Genomic DNA, 21,647 nt, shown 5'->3' with positions numbered 1-21,647 from the left:
CTGTATCTTTTCCATTTTGGTTGAAGAATAAATTCTATATAATTTCAGTTTTCTTAAATACATTAAGATTTTTATGTCCAAACAGATTTTGTGCATGTGTGCATGTGTATTTCATCTACACAGCAGGGTGTGGCTGCAGCTCAGCTGCAGGTTTGGGTACTGGCTGCAGGTGCCTGGGGAGCACCGGGCACTTGCTGCAAAGATGTAGGTGGCTGAGTCTCCAGGCTGGGAAGTTGCAATGTACAATAAGATCTGTTTGGCACTCTTATTGAGGGAAACTGAAACTTTCATCTTCCATGTCATTCATAACTGAACTTACGGCTATCAAGAATGCAGGGGCTTTACCAGAATATTGCCAGTACCACAGGAGATAGTCAAACGCACCCTTCTCATAACTTCAGTTCAGAATTTAAATCTCACCTTCCTGGACTGTCAAAGATTGAGGGCTCTGTTTCACCTGCTCTTGATCACTTTTTTCCTTCTGTTGTCCACTCACCCCTACTTAAAGAGATAAAAAGTTGTTAGATCCACAGACACCTATTTCTTTGAGTTTCTATCTGTATGAGCTTGTTCGTAATCCAGTTTTCTCAGTCCGCCTAATTGATGAGATTTCCTAGATTTTCTCCTCACAAGTCATAGCCTAGTTGAAGCCACAGAATCAAAATGATGCTCCCGGTATCTTGTTCATTGTTTCTGGCATCAGTGCTCAGTGACAACTCAAGTTCCTTTTCTACTCTTCTCAGCCAGCTAGAACTCTAAGTTCATATCTGCTTTAATTCTTTAAGTAGGCCCCACCCTCTCACAAACTGGATAATATCTTTATTGGAGTGATTTCATTTAATTCCTTTCAGTTTTTAACATTTTTGAGTTCAGCATGTGTACTTAGTCACTCAATCAGTCCAACTCTTTGAGACCCCATGGACTGGAGCCCGCCAGCCTCCTCTGTCCATGAGATTTCCCAGTGTTTCCCAAGAACACTGGAGTGGATTATCATTTCCTACTCCAGAGGATCTTGCCAACCCAGGGATCAAACCCATGTCTTCTGCATCTCCTCCATTGGTTGGCAAATTCTTTACCACTGAGCCACCTGGGAAGCTGTGGTTAAATATTTATTTTAATTCTGTCTTCCTGTCAACTACTTTGCTAGTTCCCAGTCAGAAGTTTCTAGCGCAGAAGGAGATACATGTTGAGAAGGGAAGATAAAGACCAAACTCCGTAATCTGTAGGGCCAAAAAGTATCTGTGGGTAAAACTGCCCTGATGTAGGTGAGTAACATTAAGCACTGCAAATGCCCTGTGGGGCCCACGGTGTGACTGAGGCTGGAGGAGGGGCTGAGCCCCGGGAGGGTTCGTGTAGAGGCCGCAGGTGCCTGGGGAGCACCGCGCTGCGCAGCACAGAAGTAAGTGCCCGAGTCTGTGGTCCGCGAAGAGGAAATGTGCAGTGAGCTGCGGCGTTCTGTAGGGACTGTCGTGGCATTTAATCTTCCTTCCTGCTTTGTCCCTGAAGGAATGTAAAACAGCTGTATGAGGTGGCCCCCAGGGTTCTGAAGATACCAATTCACAATCTGTGGGAAAGTGGAAAAATTACACCGAAGCGTGTAGCTGGCTCCCTCCTGGAGACTCAGAGCTGGGGGACTCTGCTCCACATCGGCCCCTCGCACACCTGATGAGGAAAGAGAAACAGTCACTGGTGAGGGTCACTGTAACTCCTACTAAACCCTGAAAGTGCTCCCCCATCACCATAGATGATGAGAAGGATAGACAGTCTGCAGGACTTGTCAGCTCCTCTCTCTCCCTCAACAATAGAGCAGCGCCTCACTCCTTCAGGTTCCCTGTGGGGCGGCCCCAACTCACAGCAAACCTGGGCAAACAAAAGCCCCAGCACAGCGCCTGCTAGCCTCTTCATGATGCTTCCTCTTCTTGTTGGGACATTTTCACTGCAAGACACTTAACTAAACCCTGAGGGAGTGAGTGACGTAAGTTGTTCCTGCTCCTGCAGCCAATCAGCTCACCCAACAAATCCTGCTCAGGTGACACTGACGGGACGCCCCACCCCCCACCACAACCAACTCAGAATGTGCTGGCCAGCAGTAGAGTGAGAGTGGGAAATAGAAAGATCATTATTTTATGACTTAAGGGATACTTTCTGAGAACATTTAGGAGAAGGCAGACCCTGATTAGGAATTTGGGAGAATTTTAGGGAAAAGAAAGCAAAAGTTAACTGTATAGCCCTGTCTTCCTCTCACATGGCATGGATTCAGTAGATTCTTCCGTAATGAAATATTGTTTCCCAGATGTGCTGAGGATGCAGCTTTTGCTTCTCTTATGCACTTACTTGTGGTTCTGAAGGGTGCTCATGAGTCAGCACAGTATCAGAAGTTGCTTCTATTGGCTGGAACACTTTGCTGTATTAACCAGTATTATTTTTTAAATTTATTTTTAAAAATTAATTTATTTCTAATTGGAGGATAATTGCTGTACAATATTGTGTTGGCTTTGCCATACAAGGATGTGAATCAGCCAGAAGTATACACACGTCCCCTCCGTCTTGACCTTCCCCCAACCCCTCTAGGTTGTCACAGACCACCGTGTTGAGCTCCCTGCATCACACAGCAACTTCCCACTAGCTATCTATTTTACATATGGTAATGCATATGTTTCAGTGCTACTCTCTCAATTTTTCCCGCTCTCTCCTTCCCCTACTGTGTCCAAAGTCTGTTCTCTATGTCTGCGTCTCTATTTTTGCCCTACAAATAGGGTCCATCAACAGAAGAACAGATAAAGAAGTTGTCGTACTTATATACAATGAAATATTTCTTAGCCATCAAAAAACACATATGAGACAGTCCTAGTGAGGTGGATGAGCCTAGAGCATGTGAAACAGAGTGAGGTAAGTCAGAAAGAGACAAAAAAATTGTATATTAATGCATATATATGGATTCTATAAAAATGGTACTGATGACTTTAAAAGTTATATATATATTTATTTTAGACTAAGCCTGCATTGAGAGCAATATGTGTTATCTTTATCACCAGCTAGACATTGAAAATTGAATTGTAATAGTTTTATTTTAATAAAACAGCTATAATTTTAAAATAAATTATTTTTTTAAATTTCTATTGTAAATACATTTTTAAACTGTTTATCACTAGTTTTATATTCTGCTTTTTAATTTTAGTAGGCCATTTTAGAGAAAAATAAGTGCTTTTGAAACCATATAAAGATAATTTTAGTTTGTGCTCTTATCTCAGACTCTGTAAATAATATCGATTCTCTGTCAGTAGATTTGGGGGTAAAAGGGATGGAAGATGAGGACCTGTACATTTTCACTGCAGTGAAAGTGAAGTCATCTGCAGACACTAACGTTCTGATGAATAGTTCAAGGATGCTTCAGTAGTAGCAGCACGTAGGCCTGGTTGCTCCAAAGCATGTGGGATCTTAGTTCTCCAACCAGGGACTGAACCTGTGTCTCCTGCATTGGCAGGCAGATTCTTTACCACTGAGCCACCAGGGTAAGCCCCATGTGCTGCTTGCACGCCTGCATGCTAAGTTGCTTCAGTCATGTCAGATTCTTTGCAACTCTAAAGACTGTAGTCCGCCAGGCTCCTCTGTCCATGGGATTCTCCAGGGGAGAATACTGGAATGGGTTGCCATGCCCTCCTCCAAGGGATCTTCCTGAACCAAGGATTGGACCCGGGTCTCTTGCAGCTCCTGCATTGCAGGTAAATTCTTTACTGCTGAGCCACCGGGGAACCCCCGTGTGCTGCTTAGGGATTATCAAATTGATGAAAACTCCGTATAGAGGCAGGGTTTCCAGACCTGCCTAGAAAGTGAAAAATTATTATTCACTTAATTTTTGTTTCTTTCAAAAAACTTCATGGGAAATATGAATGTTTTAGACTAGCAACAAAAAAAAAATTTTAAATCTTTCTGAGAGAGAGTAGTTTGTTTGTATAAGTGGAACAACTATAACATATCAGAGTCTCAACTTGCCCTTGGATCCTAATGGAAGACGCCTCTGGTACAAGGAGAATTATTTGTATGTTTCCCACTTCTTATGTTGGGACTAGAACACTGAAACCAACATTTTATTGAGATGAGAAAGAGTCATAAAAATTATTAACACTTCTTACTTTATCATTATGTTAAAATTATGATCCTGACAATCCTCAAAATTTTTCTCAGATTCATCAGTAAACTAGGTGCTTATTCCTTGTCCTCTTTTTCTTCTTTTCTTTATCAATCTTCTCCCCTTCTACTTCATTTTGCTCATCTCTTACAGCTCTCTGACTCTCCTTCCAGATGACTCCAAATTTGCTCTCATGACTGCATCCCCACTGTGTCCCCCCTTCTTCCCACCAGAGATACTGCACAGGTGCAGCCCCATCTGGCCCCGTGTGCCCCTTTCAGGACACAGTAGTACACAGCGGTGTCTCTCAGGGTGACCTGGGGCAGGACCAAGGTGCTGGACTTTCTGTCTGAAGCTATGGTCAGAGAGGCCAGGCTGTTGTTCACTGTGCCTTGTAAGCCACGAATGACATACTGTGGACTCTGATTGGGATTTTGATGATACCAATGTATATAGTCATTTCCACCAATGGTAGAGTGGTTACAAGGCAGATTTACATCTTCTCCTTCAGCACAATCCATGGAGCTGGGCTGGGTGGTCTTAGCCGCCAACTTAATCACAGTCCCTAAAGGGTCAAGAAAATAAAATTATCCCCTGATAACAAATCAGTGTAATTCTGTGGATGAAGGGCACAACATTCCCATAACTGTCTGGATGTACCCCCTACTCTATTGTTTATATCTATGTCCTGAGAAATATTATTGGTGCTTATTATATAGGCACCAAAGACACATGGCAAGAATCTGAGAACTCTATAGGCTTTAGCCCATGTTCCTTGGCTCAGTAACCCCAGAGATTTCTTCCAACCTGCTTACTGCTAATGTCTCTTCCAGATCATGGCTATGAATTAACCTGTCATGTAGAAGTTTGTACTTCCTAGCAAATGCATAGATCTGTTCTCAATTCCATTGCTATAATGCTGAATAAAACACAGGGAGAGGAGTAGAGAGTAAATGCTCCCTTGGCCTCAAAGTCATCCCTTGCAGACACAGAACACTTACCCAAGGTCAGAAAAACAGTTACTCCAATCACCAGCCTCATATTTCAAGGACAAACCAGGATTGTGGGCTCAGAGCTCACACTTGTGTCTGCTCCTGGGCTTGTCTCCAGAGAACAGAAACAACTGCTGCTGGTAGAGACCTGCAACCAGTGCAGGTGTCTGTTGCAGTGTGTTATTGCCAGGATCTGTCAGCCAATGATCAAGCAGTTCCTTGTCTAGGTCTTCTTGCCCTGTTTTAGTCACATCCCCCAAAGAAGGAGAGACTTCGCCACCTCACAGGGTGCCGACTGCTATCCCTTGTGAAGTTTAAAGTCTGGCTCTGGAAAAGGAACACTGATCACGATGGTGTGTCTATCCAGAACCATTGTTCTATCATTTCTTCTTCAAAGAAATTTTCTGATGTTCCATGAAGCTTGTGGAAAACATTGTTCAATCCCAGAAAACTGTACTGAGCTCTGAATTGTAAAGAGATAAAATTCCCATCCGCATTCTAGGAAATGTATGTAAGATTTCAACGTAGGCTGTGATAGCTCTGAGGGACAGGAAATATTATGAGCATTGGGACAAAAAGCTAAACGTCTTGAGTTCGGACATTGGGGCTCAGCGTCCTGAAAAGGTCCTTGGAATCCTGCATCTGTCTCCATCTCGGCAGACATTTCTAGTGCATCTGTTCTTGATATAGTAACTGATGACACGGATGGTATTCTCCTCGTCCTCCTTGAACAATGGTCCTGAATCCTTATGTCCTCTGTGCCCGTGTGCATAGGTGCTCCGCACCAAGGATGCTGATACAGAGAGAAAAGACGGAAGGGAGAGCAAACTCTCCGGCGTGGAGAAGGGTGGAGGTGGATGATCCTGGCAGAGAAAGAGAAGTGAAGAGAAAAGAGCGTAAGGAATAGGGAAGGGAAAGGTTAACCAGGGGTGGGAAACGGGAAAGCAGTGTTTAGGGAGATACATGGAAATGGTTTAGGCTATAAGGCTATGATTCCCTGAATCCTTGACCACATGCACTCAACAAAGGATTATAAAATCAAGTTGTCTAAAGATGATGAAAATCTGTCTTTTTTTTTTTTTTTTTTTTTTTTACTTTTCTGTGGAACATCGATGGAAAACATGAACTTCCTTTTCTTTATAGCCAGAAAGGACGGCTGTTTCCAAATGACGCAGCCCCCTCTAGTGACTGAATAAATGAACTGCAGAGCTAAACTCCCACCGGATGTCAACCTTTTCAAAGGTTCCTCAGATACAAAGGTAAATATCCCTGGTGGATCAGTCGGTAAAGAATCCGTCTGCAGTGTAGGCAGTGGGGGTTCGATACCTGGATCAGGAATTGTCTCCTGAAAAGGAAATCGCTACACATTTCAGTGTTTTCAATGATCCAGTAGATGTTGGCAATTTGATCTCTGGTTCCTCTGCCTTTTCTAAAACCAGCTTGAACATCTGGAAGTTCACAGTTTACCTATTGCTGAAGCCTGGCTTGGAGAATTTTGAGCATTACTTTACTAGCGTGTGAGATGAGTGCAATTGTGCGGTAGTTTGAGCATTCTTTGGCATTGCCTTTCTTTGGGATTGGAATGAAAACTGACATTTTCCAGTCCTGTGGCCACTGCTGAGTTTTCCAAATTTGCTGGCATATTGAGTGCAGCACTTTCACAGCATCATCTTTAAGGCTTTGAAATAGCTCAACTGGAATTCCATCACCTCCACTAGCTTTGTTTGTAGTGATGCTTCTTAAGGCCCACCTGACTTCACATTCCAGGATGTCCGGCTCTATGTGAGTGTGAGTGATCACACCTTTGTGACTATCTGGGTGGTGACGATCTTTTTTGTATAGTCCTTCTGTGTATTCTTGCCACCTCTTCTTAATCTCTTCTGCTTCTGTTAGGTCCATACAATTTTTGTCCTTTATTGAGCCCAACTTTGCATGAAATGTTCTCTTGGTATCACTAATTTTCTTGAAGATATCTCTAGTCTTTCCCATTCTATTGTTTTCCTCTATTTCTTTGCATTGATCTCTGAGGAATGATTTCTTATTTCTCCTTGCTATTCTTTGGAACTTTGCATTCAAATGGGAATATCTTTCCTTTTCTCATTTGCCTTTTGCCTTCTTTTCATAGCTATTTGTAAGGCCTCTTCAGACAGCCATTTTGCTTTTTTGCATTTCTTATTCTTGGGAATGGTCTTGATCCCTGTCTCGTGTACAACTTCACAAACCTCTGTCCATAGTTCATCAGACACTCTGTCTATCAGATCTAGTCCCTTAAATCTATTTCTCACTTCCACTGTATAGTCATAAGGGATTTGATTAGGTCATCAAAAAAGCAAGAGAGTTCCAGAAAAACATCTATGTCTGCTTTATTGACTATGCCAAAGCCTTTGACTGTGGATCACAATAAACTATGGAAAATTCTGAAAGAAATGGGAATACCAGACCACCTGACCTGCCTCTTGAGAAACCTGTATACAAGTCAGGAAGCAATAGTTAGAACCGGATATGGAACAACAGACTGGTCCCAAATAGGAAAAAGAGTATGTCAGGCTGTATATTGTCACCCTGCTTATTTAACTTATATGCAGAGTACATCATGAGAAACGCTGGGTGGAGGAAGCACAAGCTGGAATCAGGATTGCTGGGAGAAATATCAATAACCTCAGATATGCAGATGACACTACCCTTGTGGCAAAAAGTGAAGAACTAAAGAACCTCTTGATGAAAGTGAAAGAGGAGAGTGAAAAAGTTGGCTTAAAGCTCAACATTCAGAAAACTAAGATCATGGCATCTGGTCCCATCACTTCATGGCAAATAGATGGAGAAACAGTGGAAACAGTGGCTGACTTTCTGGGCTCCAAAATCACTGCAGATGGTGATTGCAGCCATGAAATTAAAGACGCTTACTCCTTGGAAGGAAAGTTATGACCAACCTAGACAGCATATTAAAAAGCAGAGACATTACTTTGCCAACAAAGGTCCGTCTAGTCAAGGCTATGGTTTTTCCAGTGGTCATGTATGGACGTGAGAGTTGGACTATAAAGAAAACTGAGCGCCAAAGAATTGATGGCTTTTGATCTGTGGTGTTGGAGAAGACTCTTGAGAGTCCCTTGGACTGCAAGGAGATCCAACCAGTCCATCCTAAAGGAGATCAGTCCTGGGTGTTTATTGGAATGACTGATGCTGAAGTTGAAACTCCAATACTTTGGCCACCTGATGTGAAGAGCTGACTCATTGGGAAAGACCCTGATGCTGGGAAAGATTGAGGGCAGGAGGAGAAGGGGACCACAGAGGATGAGATGGTTGGATGGCATCACTGACACAATGGCCATGGGTTTGGCTAGACTCTGGTAGTTGGTGTTGGACAGGGCGGCCTGGCATGCTGCAGTTCATGGGGTCGCAAAGAGTTGGACATGACTGAGTGACTGAACTGAACTGAACTGAACCCACTCCAGTTCTTGCCTGGGTAAATCCAGGAACAGAAGAGTCTGGTGGCCTATAGTCCATGGTGTCCCAAGAGTTGGACATGACTGAGATACACACATCTTAGTTGTATGACCTCTGTATTCATCTGTGTTTTCTATGTTTTCATAGTTCTATGCCACTCCACAAATTGTTTTCATTCTTTCTGGCTCCTTTCTTTGTCAAACCCCCATTATGATCCTCACTTGCTGGCTTCTTTGTAGTTTTCCTTTTGTCTGTTGTCTTCCCATATTGAAAGGTTATTCAGTGTTTATAGAGAGGTTGGTACAGATAAAGCACTCAAGAGTTATCTGTTTTCTGAATGAGTAGATGAGTTGTTATTCATGAACTTAGTGAAAGAAGTTATACTGAACAACTCTTGAAATTATTCTAAAAGCAATCTTTCAATACTATGGAAGTCAAGTTAAACAAAAGACTCCAACAGGATAAATAGAGGGTCATATTCTTGGACAAAATTCAAGAAGAGATAACAAACATCCCAAGTCTAGGATGGAGGAAAATTAAACTGATATGGGTATAATTATTATTATTCCCATATAAATATTTAACAAATATTCATAAATATTCTTTGGTAGTCCATTCTATGGTGGATCACACACACACAAGTCAACACCCACTACTACTGAAAATATAGGAACAACTAGAAATGAATTCATTTAAACTATGTAGGAATATATTATTTTATTATATTACCAAAAGGCAGAAAAAAGAAAAATGCTTTTGCTTCTTGGTTTCTTTGACTTTATTTTTTAGAAGATTTGATGACACACTTCAAAGTGGCATTTTAAATAATGCTGAAAACCAAAAAAATGAAAACCAAAATATGGAGAATCTAAAAATAAGGTTTTTTTAGCCTATTGGCTCTTCTTGGAATTTTTAATTTTAGAAGATTATATCTTGACCATATGAGATGAAGTTATCTTTCTTTGCTTGATGAAAACCAAAATAATGTACTTAATTTAATTTTAAAAAATCAAAAGAATTTGATGAAAGGCTAATGTCTCTGCATGATGAATACTCCCAACAATCCAAAAATAAAAGAGACATTCCCAAATCTAATAAAGGGTATCAGTGAAAACATCAAAGTCAATATTATTCCCTACAGGATCACAAACAAGACAGGTACTTCTATTCACTGCTTCTATTCACTGTCCTAATGGAGGGCCTGGGGTCAAACCAGGAAAGGAAATAAGATATATTAAGTTTTAGAAGGAGAAGCAAAAAATAAAAAAATAAAAGGAGAAGCAAAACTATTTTAATTTATAGATCATAAGTTTATACATGTAGAAAATACAAAGTACCTCTAAACAAGCTGTTTGAGAACTAGAACCTATTAGTGCATTGATACAGTCACCAAACACAAAAATCAATTTTATTTCTAGATTCTAGCAAAAGCATTAGAAAATGCAATTAAAATGTCATTTATCAAATGCTGGGGAACTAATGTAATATAAGGTATGCAAGACCTCTTGATTCCTCTCCAGTAACTCTAGAATAATTTTGATTTGAGGGATAAAAATCACATAGCATTTTAGGGAGATGAGAAATGTCCTCACTTCTAAGGTCTGGGGGTAACTAACATAAATCATGGCCTGGTACTCAGTGGTGACCAGTCCTTGCCACCTACAGACACTAATGTCAGGAAAGACCATTTCCTAAGGCTGCTCAATGAAGTAGTGTTTTCAAAACCCCAAACAAGAGGTTGGTACCATTTATTTGGCTGTTGAACTAAATCTGTTCTCATATTGACAGGTATCTAGCTCTGTTCTGGCTATTTCAGGGCATAATTAATTCCCTGTATTTGCATTTTCTTAACCCAATTAGTCCTAGCTCTGGATTTGATGCTGGGCATTTAGGTCAATTAAGGTAAAAAAGCTATACGAAATAAAAGATAAAATTGTTATAAATAGCCTTGCTTCTCAGGTGGCTCAGTGGTAAAGAGTCCACCTGCCAACCAGGCGGACTATTTTTATTTATACATCATACGTTTGTACATGTAGAAAATACCCCTGCTTTGGGAAGATCCCCTGGAGAGGGGAGGGGCAACCCACTCCAGTATTCCTGACCGGGAAATCCCGTGGACAGAGGAGCCTGGCGGGCTACAGTCCACGGGGTCGCAAAGAGTTGGACACGACAGAGACTAAACAGCAGCAACAATACAAGTCCTCTACAAAAATCTTAACACTAACGAAAGAAATTAGAGAGGACCTAAATGAATGAAAGAAATTAGAGAGGACATAAATAAAGAGGTTATGGATCTAAGGACTCCATGTGTTAAGATGTCAATTGTCCTAAATGAATTCATAAATTCAACACAATCCCAATCAACTTACCTCAGTCTCTTGTGTTAGAAGCTGTTCTATAATTTACGTGAAAGTGCAAAGACCCAGAATAAGCCTTGAATAAGACATGGAAAACATGACTTGCATTTCCAGATTTCAAAACGTGTATGAAGCCCCAGTAATTAAGATAGAATGGCCTGTTGATATGAAGATAAAATAAAGAAATTAATAAACAACATCAAGTCCAAAAAGATGTGCCATAATACATGTGCCATCAATTTATTTTCTCTAAAGGTGCTTATGCAGCTCCTTGGGGGGAAAGTTGGTCCTTCTAGGATAATAGCTAGAATAATTGGCTATTTTTATTTTTGGAAGTACCAGTGTTTTGTAGCTTTCTGTGTATAATTTCTGTACTTATTTTCTTAGATTTATGCCTAAGGATTTAGGGTCTTTCTTGAGCCATTGTAAACAGTATTATATTTTTAATTTAGGCATCCACATGTTTACTGATAGTATATAAAAATGCATTTTATTTTGTGTGTTTACCTTATATATCCTGAGACCTTCTGAACCCACTTAATAGTTGTAGGAGTTTTGGAGGGTATATTCTTTGGGATTTTCTATGTAGGTAGAAAATAGTGGTAATTTGACTGCCTTTCTGGCTTAAAAGATTGTTTATATATTTATTTGCTTTATTGCTCTGGCTACACCGTCCAGCACTGTACTGAAGGAGAATGATTAAAGTGGATATTCTCCCTTTGTTCCCTTCCTTAGGGAAAAGTATAATATTTTACCAGTAAACATGCTAAGAGCTGTTGAGGAACTTCTCCATTATTCCTGTGTTTCTTAGAGTTTTCACCATGGCTGACTGTTGGATTTTGGCAAATGCTTTTTCTACACATTGCTGCTGCTGAACTAGCTCAACTTATTGTTGACTCACAACTCCTCCACTTCCCGTTAGATGTCCTCCTCATCTTCTTTGTCTTGGGCCAAGTATGCATGTAGCAAGATGGCAAATGATACTCACTTCTCTCCAAAGTCACCCACTATTGTGAGACTGAAGGAGGTGAGGGACAGACAAGTCTTTGTGGGTTCCAGTTGTTGTCATAGTTCAAGTATGACTTTGTCACAGTTTGTCCATGCTTTTGTCTCCATCAGACTTTGCTTTACAAATGTTAACCTCAGTTCAGTTTTGTTCAGTTCAGTTGCTCAGTTGTGTCTGACTCTTTGCGACCCCATGGACTGCAGTATGCCAGGCTTTCCTGTCCATCACCAACTCCCAGAGCTTACTCAAACTCATGTCCATTGAGTCAGTGATGCCATCCAACCATCTCATCCTCTTTCGTCCCCTTCTCCTCCCACCTTCAACCTTTCCCAGCTTCACGGTCTTTTCCAATGAGTCAGATCTTCGCATTATGTGGCCAAAGTATTGGAATTTCAGCTTCAGCATCAGTCCTTCCAATGAATATTCAGGACTGATTTCCTTTGGGATGGACTGGTTGAATCTCCTTGCAGTCCAAGCGACTCTCAAGAGTCTTCTCCAATACCACAGTTCAAAAGCATCAATGTTACTCTGAGCTGACTTAAAGTGAATTCAGGCTCAACAGCAGATATGAAGATAACAGCTTTGTACAGACTCGTCCACCAGCTCTAGCCATTGCCTGAGTTCTAATCCCTAGAATTCATCTCTTATTCTACATCACCCATGGTCTGCTTTTTTGATTGTGCCCTGACACAAAGTCTAAGAGGGAGTGACTAAGGAAATGGTTTTGATGGTGATTCCACACAACTAGACCCAGGTTTGTGATGAAGTAAAACTGCCAGTTTAAAGTATTATGGGGCAAGTTTTCAAATTTAGACAACTTTACACATGTTTTGTACAGTTGATTTAAAGTCAAAAATTCAAGCAAATATATTAATAGAAAGTTACTCTGGACACCTGTTTCCAAATAACGTAGAAGGTGCCTTTAACTAGAACTAAATCTTCCGATCCAGACCACAGCTTAAATAACCACATGACTATCATTTCTTGTCTGGGGTCTGTGGGTGTGCATTTCAGCTGGGGTCTTGCAGCAGGGAGGCTCTCTCTTACTAAGCTCCGGGGTTTTTGTACAGCTTTTCCTATTACTTCAAGCACTGTGAGCTCACGGAGAGCACAGAAGTACTTTGCAGAGTCTTCCAGTTGTAAGGCTGAAATGGTGAGGCTGATGGATTTGTCTGCTTTCTTAAAGTTTACAGAGTAGCGGCCGTTCCTTGCATTACTGCTTTCTGAATACTGATGAAGAAGGTAAGTCATCTGTCCACTGGGAAGTTGTTTGTACCAAAAAAGGTAGTAAGTGGTCCAAGTTGTTTCATACCGACAGTTCAGGGTGACTGACTGCCCCACTTGTCTGGATACATCTGGCTGGTCTTGAGTAACTTTCTGGGCCACAGAAGATCCTGTGGGGAAAAAATAAGAAAACAAAGATGAAGCAGTGGATAAAATAGTGTAGGAGTTATTTAGGACCCAAAGACTAAAAGTTGAAATCATAAGATTCTTGCTTTTCTCCATCTTTCCTTTCCTCCCCAAGTCCCTGTGAAGCACCACGTGCCTGTGTGCAGTCCTTTCACCCTGGATACTCGCACCCACGTTTGGAAGCATCCCTACCAGAGAAGGTGAAGGCCAGGAACACCCAGAGCAGACTGGAGAGCGGCATGAGGCATGGATTCCCCTGCACAAATGTGCTCAGTTCTGCCTCAAGCTGAGAGTTCAGTGTCTTTGAGTGCCGGGCAGCACATATACATACTACCCGGTACCTGTGTGACTCCCCCTGACAGGAAGTGAGGTTTGTCATGTTCATAGACCACGTGGTCTGTGCATGCATGGGAAAAAGTCTGGCTCACCACAGACCTTTACTTTGTCTGATTGTCTTTTCCAGGTTGTTAAATTAGGCAGATCCTGAAAGAAGGCATGAAAAAAGCAATCAGTATTAAAATTTGAGCTGAGGAGAACTGAATATTAGACAAGTTAACATACATTGATAATTATTCAGCAAAATAGTTTTGCCATCCTGTTTAAGATACAATTTACTATAGCCTATGAAACTTTCGGTAATCTACTAACAGGTCATTCATTTAGCCTATACTTTTCTCCATCCAGAACCTAATGACTCTTAAAAATTTGCAGATCTTAGGCTTCTTGGTGAATGGAAATTTTATTCAAAATCATTAATGTATCTCTGTCTTTGTATTGAGTTTTGTGACTCTATTTATGTTTTTCAGTAAATAAAATTACTTCACCATAAAATGACAAAAAATAATCAGTCCACCTGACTTTCAGAGTCTATTCAGTTTTAAATTTTGAATGAAATTATACAGGAATAAAATGTTCTTTTGAAATTTGGAGTTGAGTCTTATTTATTAGACTTTGAGGCAGACCAGGATATTTGGTCCTGTCCCCTCCCCAAGCAGAATTGCATTTATTAGACCATGTGTCCTGGAATTGTCCTGATGTCACATTTTCTATGTCATTGGTCCAACGAGTTCAGTCTCCCTTGTTAGTGGCTCATTATTTTTCTGTTTGTAAAATAAATTCAAAATAAGTACACCAGATCTTTCTGTGACATAATGCTGTAATGTTCTCCTACAAAACTTGGTATCTACACATTTTAAACACTTTTTTGTTGTTGTTCAGTCACTAAATCACAACCAAACTTTGTGACCCCATGGACTGCAGCACCCCAGGCTACACTGTACTTCAATATCTCCCAAAGTTGCTCTAATTCATGTCCATTAAGTCAATGATGCTATCTGTCCACCTCATCCTCTGCTGCTCCTTTCTCCTTTAGACTTCAATCTTTCCCAGTATCAAGGTTTTTCCAAAGAGTCAGATCTTCACATCAGGTGGCCAAAGTATTGGAGCTTCAGCTTCAGCATCAGTCCTTCAGGTGAATATTCAAAATGGATTTCAATTAGGACTGACTGGTTTGTTCTCCTTGCAGTCCAAGGGACTCTCAAGAGCTTTCTCCAGCACCACAATTCAAAAGCATCACTTGTTCAGCATTCAACCTTATTTATGGTCCAACTCTCACACCACACATGACAATTGGAAAAATCATAGCTTTGATGATACAGACTTTGTTGGCAAAGTGATGTGTCTGCTTTTTAATATGCTATCTTAAGCTTCCCAGGAGGCACAGGTGTTTAAGAACCTGCCTGCAAATGCAGGAGACATAAGAGATGTGGGTTTGATCCCTGGGTCAGGAAGATCACCTGGAAGAGGGCATGGCAACCCACTCCATATTCTTCCCTGGGAAATCTCATGAACAGAGGCGCTTGGAGGGCTATGGTTCACGGGGATGCAGAGCCGGACACGACTGAAGCAACTTAGCCCACCTGCAGGTTTGTCATATCTTCTCTTCCAAGGAGCAAGCATCTTTTAATTTCATGGCTTCAGTCACCATCCATAGGGATTTTGGAGCCCACAAAAATGAAATCTGTCACTACTTCTACTTTTTCCCCTTCTATTTGCCATAAAGTGATGGGACCAGATGCCATGATCTTAGATTTTTGAATGTTGAGTTTCAATCCAGTTTTTTCATTCTTCTCTTTCATACTCATCAAGAGGCCCTTAAGTTCCTCTTCACTTTCTCCCATTAGAGTGGTATCATCTGTATATCTGAGGTTTTTGATATTTCTCCCAGCAATCTTGATTCCAGCTTGTGATTCATCCAGCCAGGCATTTCGCATGTTATACTCTGCATATAAGTTAAATAAGAGGACTGGCAATACAGCCTTGACGTACTCCTTTTCCAATTTGGAACCAGTTGGTTGTTCCATGTCTGGTTCTAACTGTTACTCTTGACCTGCATACAGGTTTCTCAGGAGACAAGTAAGGTGGGTTGGTATTTCCATCTCCTTAAGAATTTTCCAGTTTGTTGTTATCCACACAAAGTTTTTAGTGTAGTCAATGAAGCAGAAGTAGATGTTGTTCTGGAATTCCTTTGCTTTCTCCATGATCCCATGAATGTTGGCAACTTGATCTCTGGCTCCTCTGCCTTCCTGAAACCTAGTTTGTACATCTGGAAGTTCTTGGTTCCCATCCTGCTGAAGGCTAGTTGAAGGATTTTAAGCATAATCTTACTAGCATGTGTAATGAGCACAACCGCATAATAATTTGAACAATCTTTGGTATTGCCCTTCTTGGGACTGGAATGAAAACTGACCTTTTCCAGTCCTGTTCAAACACTTAGTATATGTCAATACCACAGAACTTGATGATTGAAGTTTTGTATACTGTACATGATCATGAAGTATGTATCTCTCAATCTTCCACTTGGTTTCATCATTTTAATAGATGAATTAATTTAAAAGAACCAAAAGCAAACAAACAAGTAGAAAAGGAAGTATAGACACAGTCTCCAAAACAGTGCCAGTTCTTAGAATTTAAGGTCAAAAGAACTCATTAATGAGTGATGCAGGGAGGAGAGTTTATATGAGGTTGAACCATCTCTTCTTCTGTCCCATTTGAACTCTGAGTGACAGGCAGCTGATGTCCTGGCTTCTAATTATTTACAAGGAAGCAGGGGAGACCACAAATGCCCAGAGCAGTCTGGGGAACACCAAGATAATACATATATGTATCAATATATTATATTTATCACATGTTTTTATATCCACTTTCTTATGCATAGTTGTGAAGTTGATCACGTCTGTAAATTCTTATTACTACCACTAAAATTAAGATACAAAACCATTCTTTCACCCTAAAGAACTTTAGGTTGTTTTGCCAACCATCCCCACCGCTGCAATCCTTGAAAACTGCTGATGCCTTGGTTTCCAATTATTTGTAACTAGGCAGAAGAGACCACAAAGGCCCACAACAGCCTGGGGAGCAGCTTGATATTCTAAAATATATATGCTAATATAATAATTACATATACATACCAGGAAATTGATATTGCTAAAATTTTATTAAAATACAGATCATGATCTGATACCTCAGTTTTATATGCACTCTGGTTTTGATGCATAGCTCTGTGAAACTTTATCACATGTATAGGCTCCTGTTACCACCATTCTACAACATAGAATTTTTCCATCTCTCTAAAGAAACCCTCTTTGCACACACTCCCGAGGCCTGCAATTCTTTACAGTCCAGGTCACTACTGATCTCCTTTCATCTCTGTATTTTGTCCTGTTGAGAATGTTGTGTAAGTAGAATCACACTATTTATACAATCATAATAATCCAGTAAGTGTAACCATACACCATGTAGTCTCTGAGATTGATTATTTTTTACTCAGCATAACATCCTGAGATCCATCTAGACTATTGCATATGTCAATAATCTTTTCCTTTTAATCACTACAGACTGTCCCCAACTTAATTAGGATAATTCAATTTAGGATTTTTGACTTTACAGTAGTGAAAAAGTGGTATGCATTCAGTAGAAACCATACTTGGAATACTGAAATTTTATCTTTTCCTGGGCTAGCAACATGCAGTATGATATTTCCTGGTGATTCTGGGCAGCAGCAGTGAGCTGAGCTCCTGGCCAGCCTCAAAATCATCAGTGTAAACAACTGACACATTTACAGCCATTTCATACCCATATAACCATTTTGATTTTCACTTTTAGTACAGTACTCAACACATTAATAAGATTTTCGTAATTTTAGTATAAAATAGACTGTGTGAGACAATTTTTTCCAACTGTAGGCTAATGTAATTGTTGGCTACATTTAAGGGAAGCTGTTGCTTCCCTGATAGCTGAGTTGGTAAAGAATTTGCTGCAATGCAGGAGACCCTGGTTTGATTCCTGGGTTGGAAAGTTCCTCTGGAGAAGGGATAGGCTACCCATTCCAGTATTCTTGGATTTCCCTTGTGACTCAGCTGGTAAAGAATCCGCCTGCAAGGCAGGAGATCTGTGTTCGATCCCTGGATTGGGAAGATGCCCTGGAGAAGGGAAAGGATGCCCACTCCAGTAGTCTGGCCTGGAGAATTCCATGGACAGTCCATGGGGTCACAGAGAGTCAGACACGACTGAGTGACTTTCATTTTCAAGGGAAGCTAGGTTAAAAATATTAGATGGATTTTCTTTTATTTTTTAATTTTAATTTATTTTTATTGAAGTAAAGTTTCTTTACAATGTCAGTTCCTGCAGTATAGCAAAGAGAATCAGTTATACATGCATACATTTATCTCCACTCTTTTTTAGGTTTCCTTCCCATATTAAATGAACTTTTGACTTACTATTGTTTCAACTTAAAATGATTTATTGCAAAATAACCCTATTGAAGTTGAGAAAGATGTATAAATAATATTTCATTGTGTGAATGCACTACAGAATATTTATCTGTTCATTCAGTGAAGATCACTGGTTAATTTCCAGTACTAATGTACATATTTTTGTGTGAACATAAAGTTTTAATTTCTCAAGCAGAAATACCCAGGAGTGTGACTTCTGGGTTGTTCAGTAAGTGAATATTTAAGTTTATGTGAAACTCGTGGATCGTTTTCTAGAATGACTGGGCCATTCACCCATCAGCAATGAATGAGTGATCCAACTTCTCTGCTTCCTTGCCAGAACTTGATATTGTCAGTAATTTTAATTTTGGCCCTTGTGATAGATGTGAAGTGGTTTCTCTTTGTAATTTTAATTTGGATTTCCCTAATATAATTTTAGGGGTGTATTCTTTGGATTTTCTACATAGATGATCATGTTACCAGCAAATAGTGGCAGTTTCACTTTTTCTTTCAACTCTGTAAGATTGTTACATCTACTTTCTTTATTGCACTGGCTCCAATATCTAGCACTGTACAGAAGGAGTGACAAGAATGGACACTCTGTCTGGTTTTGTTCTCTTTATTAGAGAAAATCATAGTCTTTTATTAGTAAGAATACCATTAGTTATTGAGGAGATTCCCCACTATTCTTGTGTTGCTCAGAGTTTTCAACATAACTGACTACTGAATTTTTGCAAATCCTTTTTTTCTGACTAGGTTAATATGATGATATGATTTTTCTTTTCTACCGTGTTAATATGGTGAATTCCATCCATTGATTTTCAATATTAAAGTGTCTTGCACCCTTGAAAGAAATTACATTTGTGCTCGGTATATTATTCATTTTATATATCAATGAATTTAACTTGCTAAAATATTTTCAGAAATGTTGTGTCTATCTTCAAGATAAAAGATATTTCCCTGTAGTTTTTGGTTCTTAATGGTCTTTGTCTGATTTGGGTATCAGGGTAATATTAGCCTCATAAAATGAGTGAAGAATTATTTTCTTTCTATTGTCTGCAAGAAATTGTGTATAATTCAATATTTGACAGAATTCTTCAGTGACACTGAGTCTGGTGATTTTTTAAATTAAAACTTCAATTTCTTCATAGACATCATGACTTCAGCTTTCTCTGGCCCCTTCTCTGAGGAGAGATGAGGAGGAGCGACCCCGGAGCCCACAGTGAGGTTTGGGGACAGACAGCAGGTGCTTCCAGAGCACTGCCCCCTTGCCCAGAAGTAGGTTCCTACGTCTGAGAGCTGGGCAGCCGCGAGGTGCAGGGAGCTGTGCTGTCTGGGCTCTCCACACCGATCTGTCCATCTCTGCTCCGTCTTCACTTCTCCACCCTTAGCTAATATCATCAAGAGGACAGGACTTCCCCCAGGCCTCTGCTTATACCACTGTAAACTGTAAAATGTGCTTGAGGAATTGCAGTATGTGGTGAAGTTCTCTCCTTCTTGCAGAAGCAAGAATTCAGGAAAATGCTTTATCTGTTGTCCATTCATTTCTGTTCAGAAATGCAATAAGAAGTAACAGAGAAAGTTTGATTAGATGTTTATTCTCTCAGCTGTCATGGTCTCTCTCATTCTTCTTGTGTATTTTCTCTTTCTTTCCATGTCTCTCTCAACAACTCCCTCTACCTCCCACATTTTAGTTTTTATGTTTTTCTCAACATCCTGGTCTCAGTCAGAAAATCCCACTGCTACAGTTGCCTGCAGATAAGATTCCTCTGTGCTGAATTTTCTGGGAGCAATCAGGGTAACCCCAAACTCACGTGATATTTGCATCCATAAGATCAACACTGGTGCTAACAGTAGCATCTCCCTCTTCTTCCTCTTCAGAAAGATTTGCTGCATCTGCCTGCCTCTAAAAGTGTTTCCCTTGTATCAGCTTCTTCCAGACCTATAGAAATGTGGTCTATACTGCCTGTTGGAAAGAAAATAGAAAGGAGTGACTGCAATTTGAGACAGCCAATCAGATTTACCACCTTATTATCCACCCATCTTCCCCATGGAGTGTCTGTGTTTGCAGATGCTGCCCCTCTGTGACTGGATCAAAAATTGCTGATCCAGTAATACCTGGTAAACAGTGATTACTCAAATATTTGCTGAATGATAAATAAATATATATGTTTGCATATGTGAGAATTTGAATACAAATGTCCCAAAGAGCAGTTTAAAAGTGCCCTTCCATGAATGTAAACAGTCAGGAGTTGCTTGTAGCTATTTAGAAATGCTACCTTTTGAAAACTGTGTTAGCCCCAGTAGCCCTAGTTCTCCCATAACAAATCATCACAAATTTGATGGCTCCAAAAAGCAAGAATCGGTTCCCTGCAACCTGGAGGGCAGAAGTCTGATGATAAGGTGTCAGCAGGACCATACTCCTTCCAAATGTTCCTGGAGAGACTCCTTCCTGCCTCTTCTGGCTTCTGGTGGTTCCAGGTGCTCCTTTGTTAGTGACTATACACTTCCAGCCTCCTCCTCCATCAAAAAGACCTCACTAGGCCTTCTCACCTGTGTGTCTCTTAAAAGGACACTTGTCACTGGATTGAGGCCCCACCAATATAATCCAGTATGATTGGATTTTGATATCCTTTGCTTAATTCCATTTGAAAAAGTTCTTTGTTAAATAAGTTCACATTCACAGTTTCTGTGGGTTAGGATGTGAGTGTATCTTTTGGGACCCACCCTCCAACCCACTATAGGATCCTTAATGTCTTTGAAGTGTTGCCATGTAATTATACAAACAGTAGAAATCTCAAAACTTCTTTAAAGTCAAAAGTAAATCTGAATCTGAATTACTTTATATATAGAAACAGAAAGAGAAGCAGGTTTAGGATGTAATGGAAAAGGAAAAGCCCATGAGTTAACAAAGTTCTTTGAAATGCACATCCCTGGGATAACTTTTCCTTTTCAGGCATGTTGGATTTGAACCTCCAAGTGAAGACAAATCTAGCAATGCTATGTTGGTGAAGGCTCCACTCCCACCCTAGAAGAGCAAGGGGTCTAGAGCAGCACTTGGGGATGCTTTAAAAGTTCCCTGGTCTTCATGCAGATCAGGAGCCCTGCCGCAGTTTACACAGAAGGATGTAAACCAAGACAGAATAGTCACCCCCTGGAGAAGGTGGCGCTTTCCCAACTCACAGCATTGTATTTGCTGCAGCCTATCTCTGGGTCTTGTGCTGTGAAGGAGATATTTGCTAAGTGAAAAGAAAGGAACCTGATCGTGCTTTGGTTTGTGGACTAAAAGGAATCTCTTCATGCCTCGTAGGAAACAGTTTGAATGAATAGAAATATAAGATGGCCCCCAGTAGCAAATATTCCTGTCAAACCATCTTAAGAGGGAAGCAGATCCGAGAATATTTATAATTAAAAGTTAGCAATATTATCCTCTGAGATTTCACATACAAGTAATGTTGCTTGAACTGGGCTGTAAAGGTTGAGTACATATATGTGTTTTGAACAAGTACTTGGGAAAAACCATTCTGACCAAAGAGA

At 40.3% G+C, this 21,647-nt stretch overlaps 3 gene segments (V, D, J or C); all 3 read right to left on the bottom strand.

The window, feature by feature from the left end:
- Window positions 1–231: 231 nt before the first annotated feature.
- Window positions 232–1,920, bottom strand: LOC133067402 (T cell receptor alpha variable 22-like). The segment is given in 2 exon segments: window positions 232–1,662; window positions 1,854–1,920. Coding segments are annotated over 2 exon segments (579 nt in total).
- A 2,400-nt stretch (window positions 1,921–4,320) lies between these two features.
- On the bottom strand, window positions 4,321–5,264 carry LOC133067086 (T cell receptor alpha variable 26-1-like). The segment is given in 2 exon segments: window positions 4,321–4,694; window positions 5,131–5,264. Coding segments are annotated over 2 exon segments (414 nt in total).
- A 465-nt stretch (window positions 5,265–5,729) lies between these two features.
- On the bottom strand, window positions 5,730–13,579 carry LOC133067085 (T cell receptor delta variable 1-like). The segment is given in 3 exon segments: window positions 5,730–5,984; window positions 12,976–13,322; window positions 13,531–13,579. Coding segments are annotated over 3 exon segments (651 nt in total).
- Window positions 13,580–21,647: the final 8,068 nt, after the last annotated feature.

This window comes from Dama dama, chromosome 12 (assembly GCF_033118175.1).
Source record: "Dama dama isolate Ldn47 chromosome 12, ASM3311817v1, whole genome shotgun sequence".
Lineage (NCBI taxonomy): Eukaryota > Metazoa > Chordata > Mammalia > Artiodactyla > Cervidae > Dama > Dama dama.
Note: the sequence above shows the minus strand (reverse complement) of the source record. Positions and strands in the feature narration are given on the sequence as shown.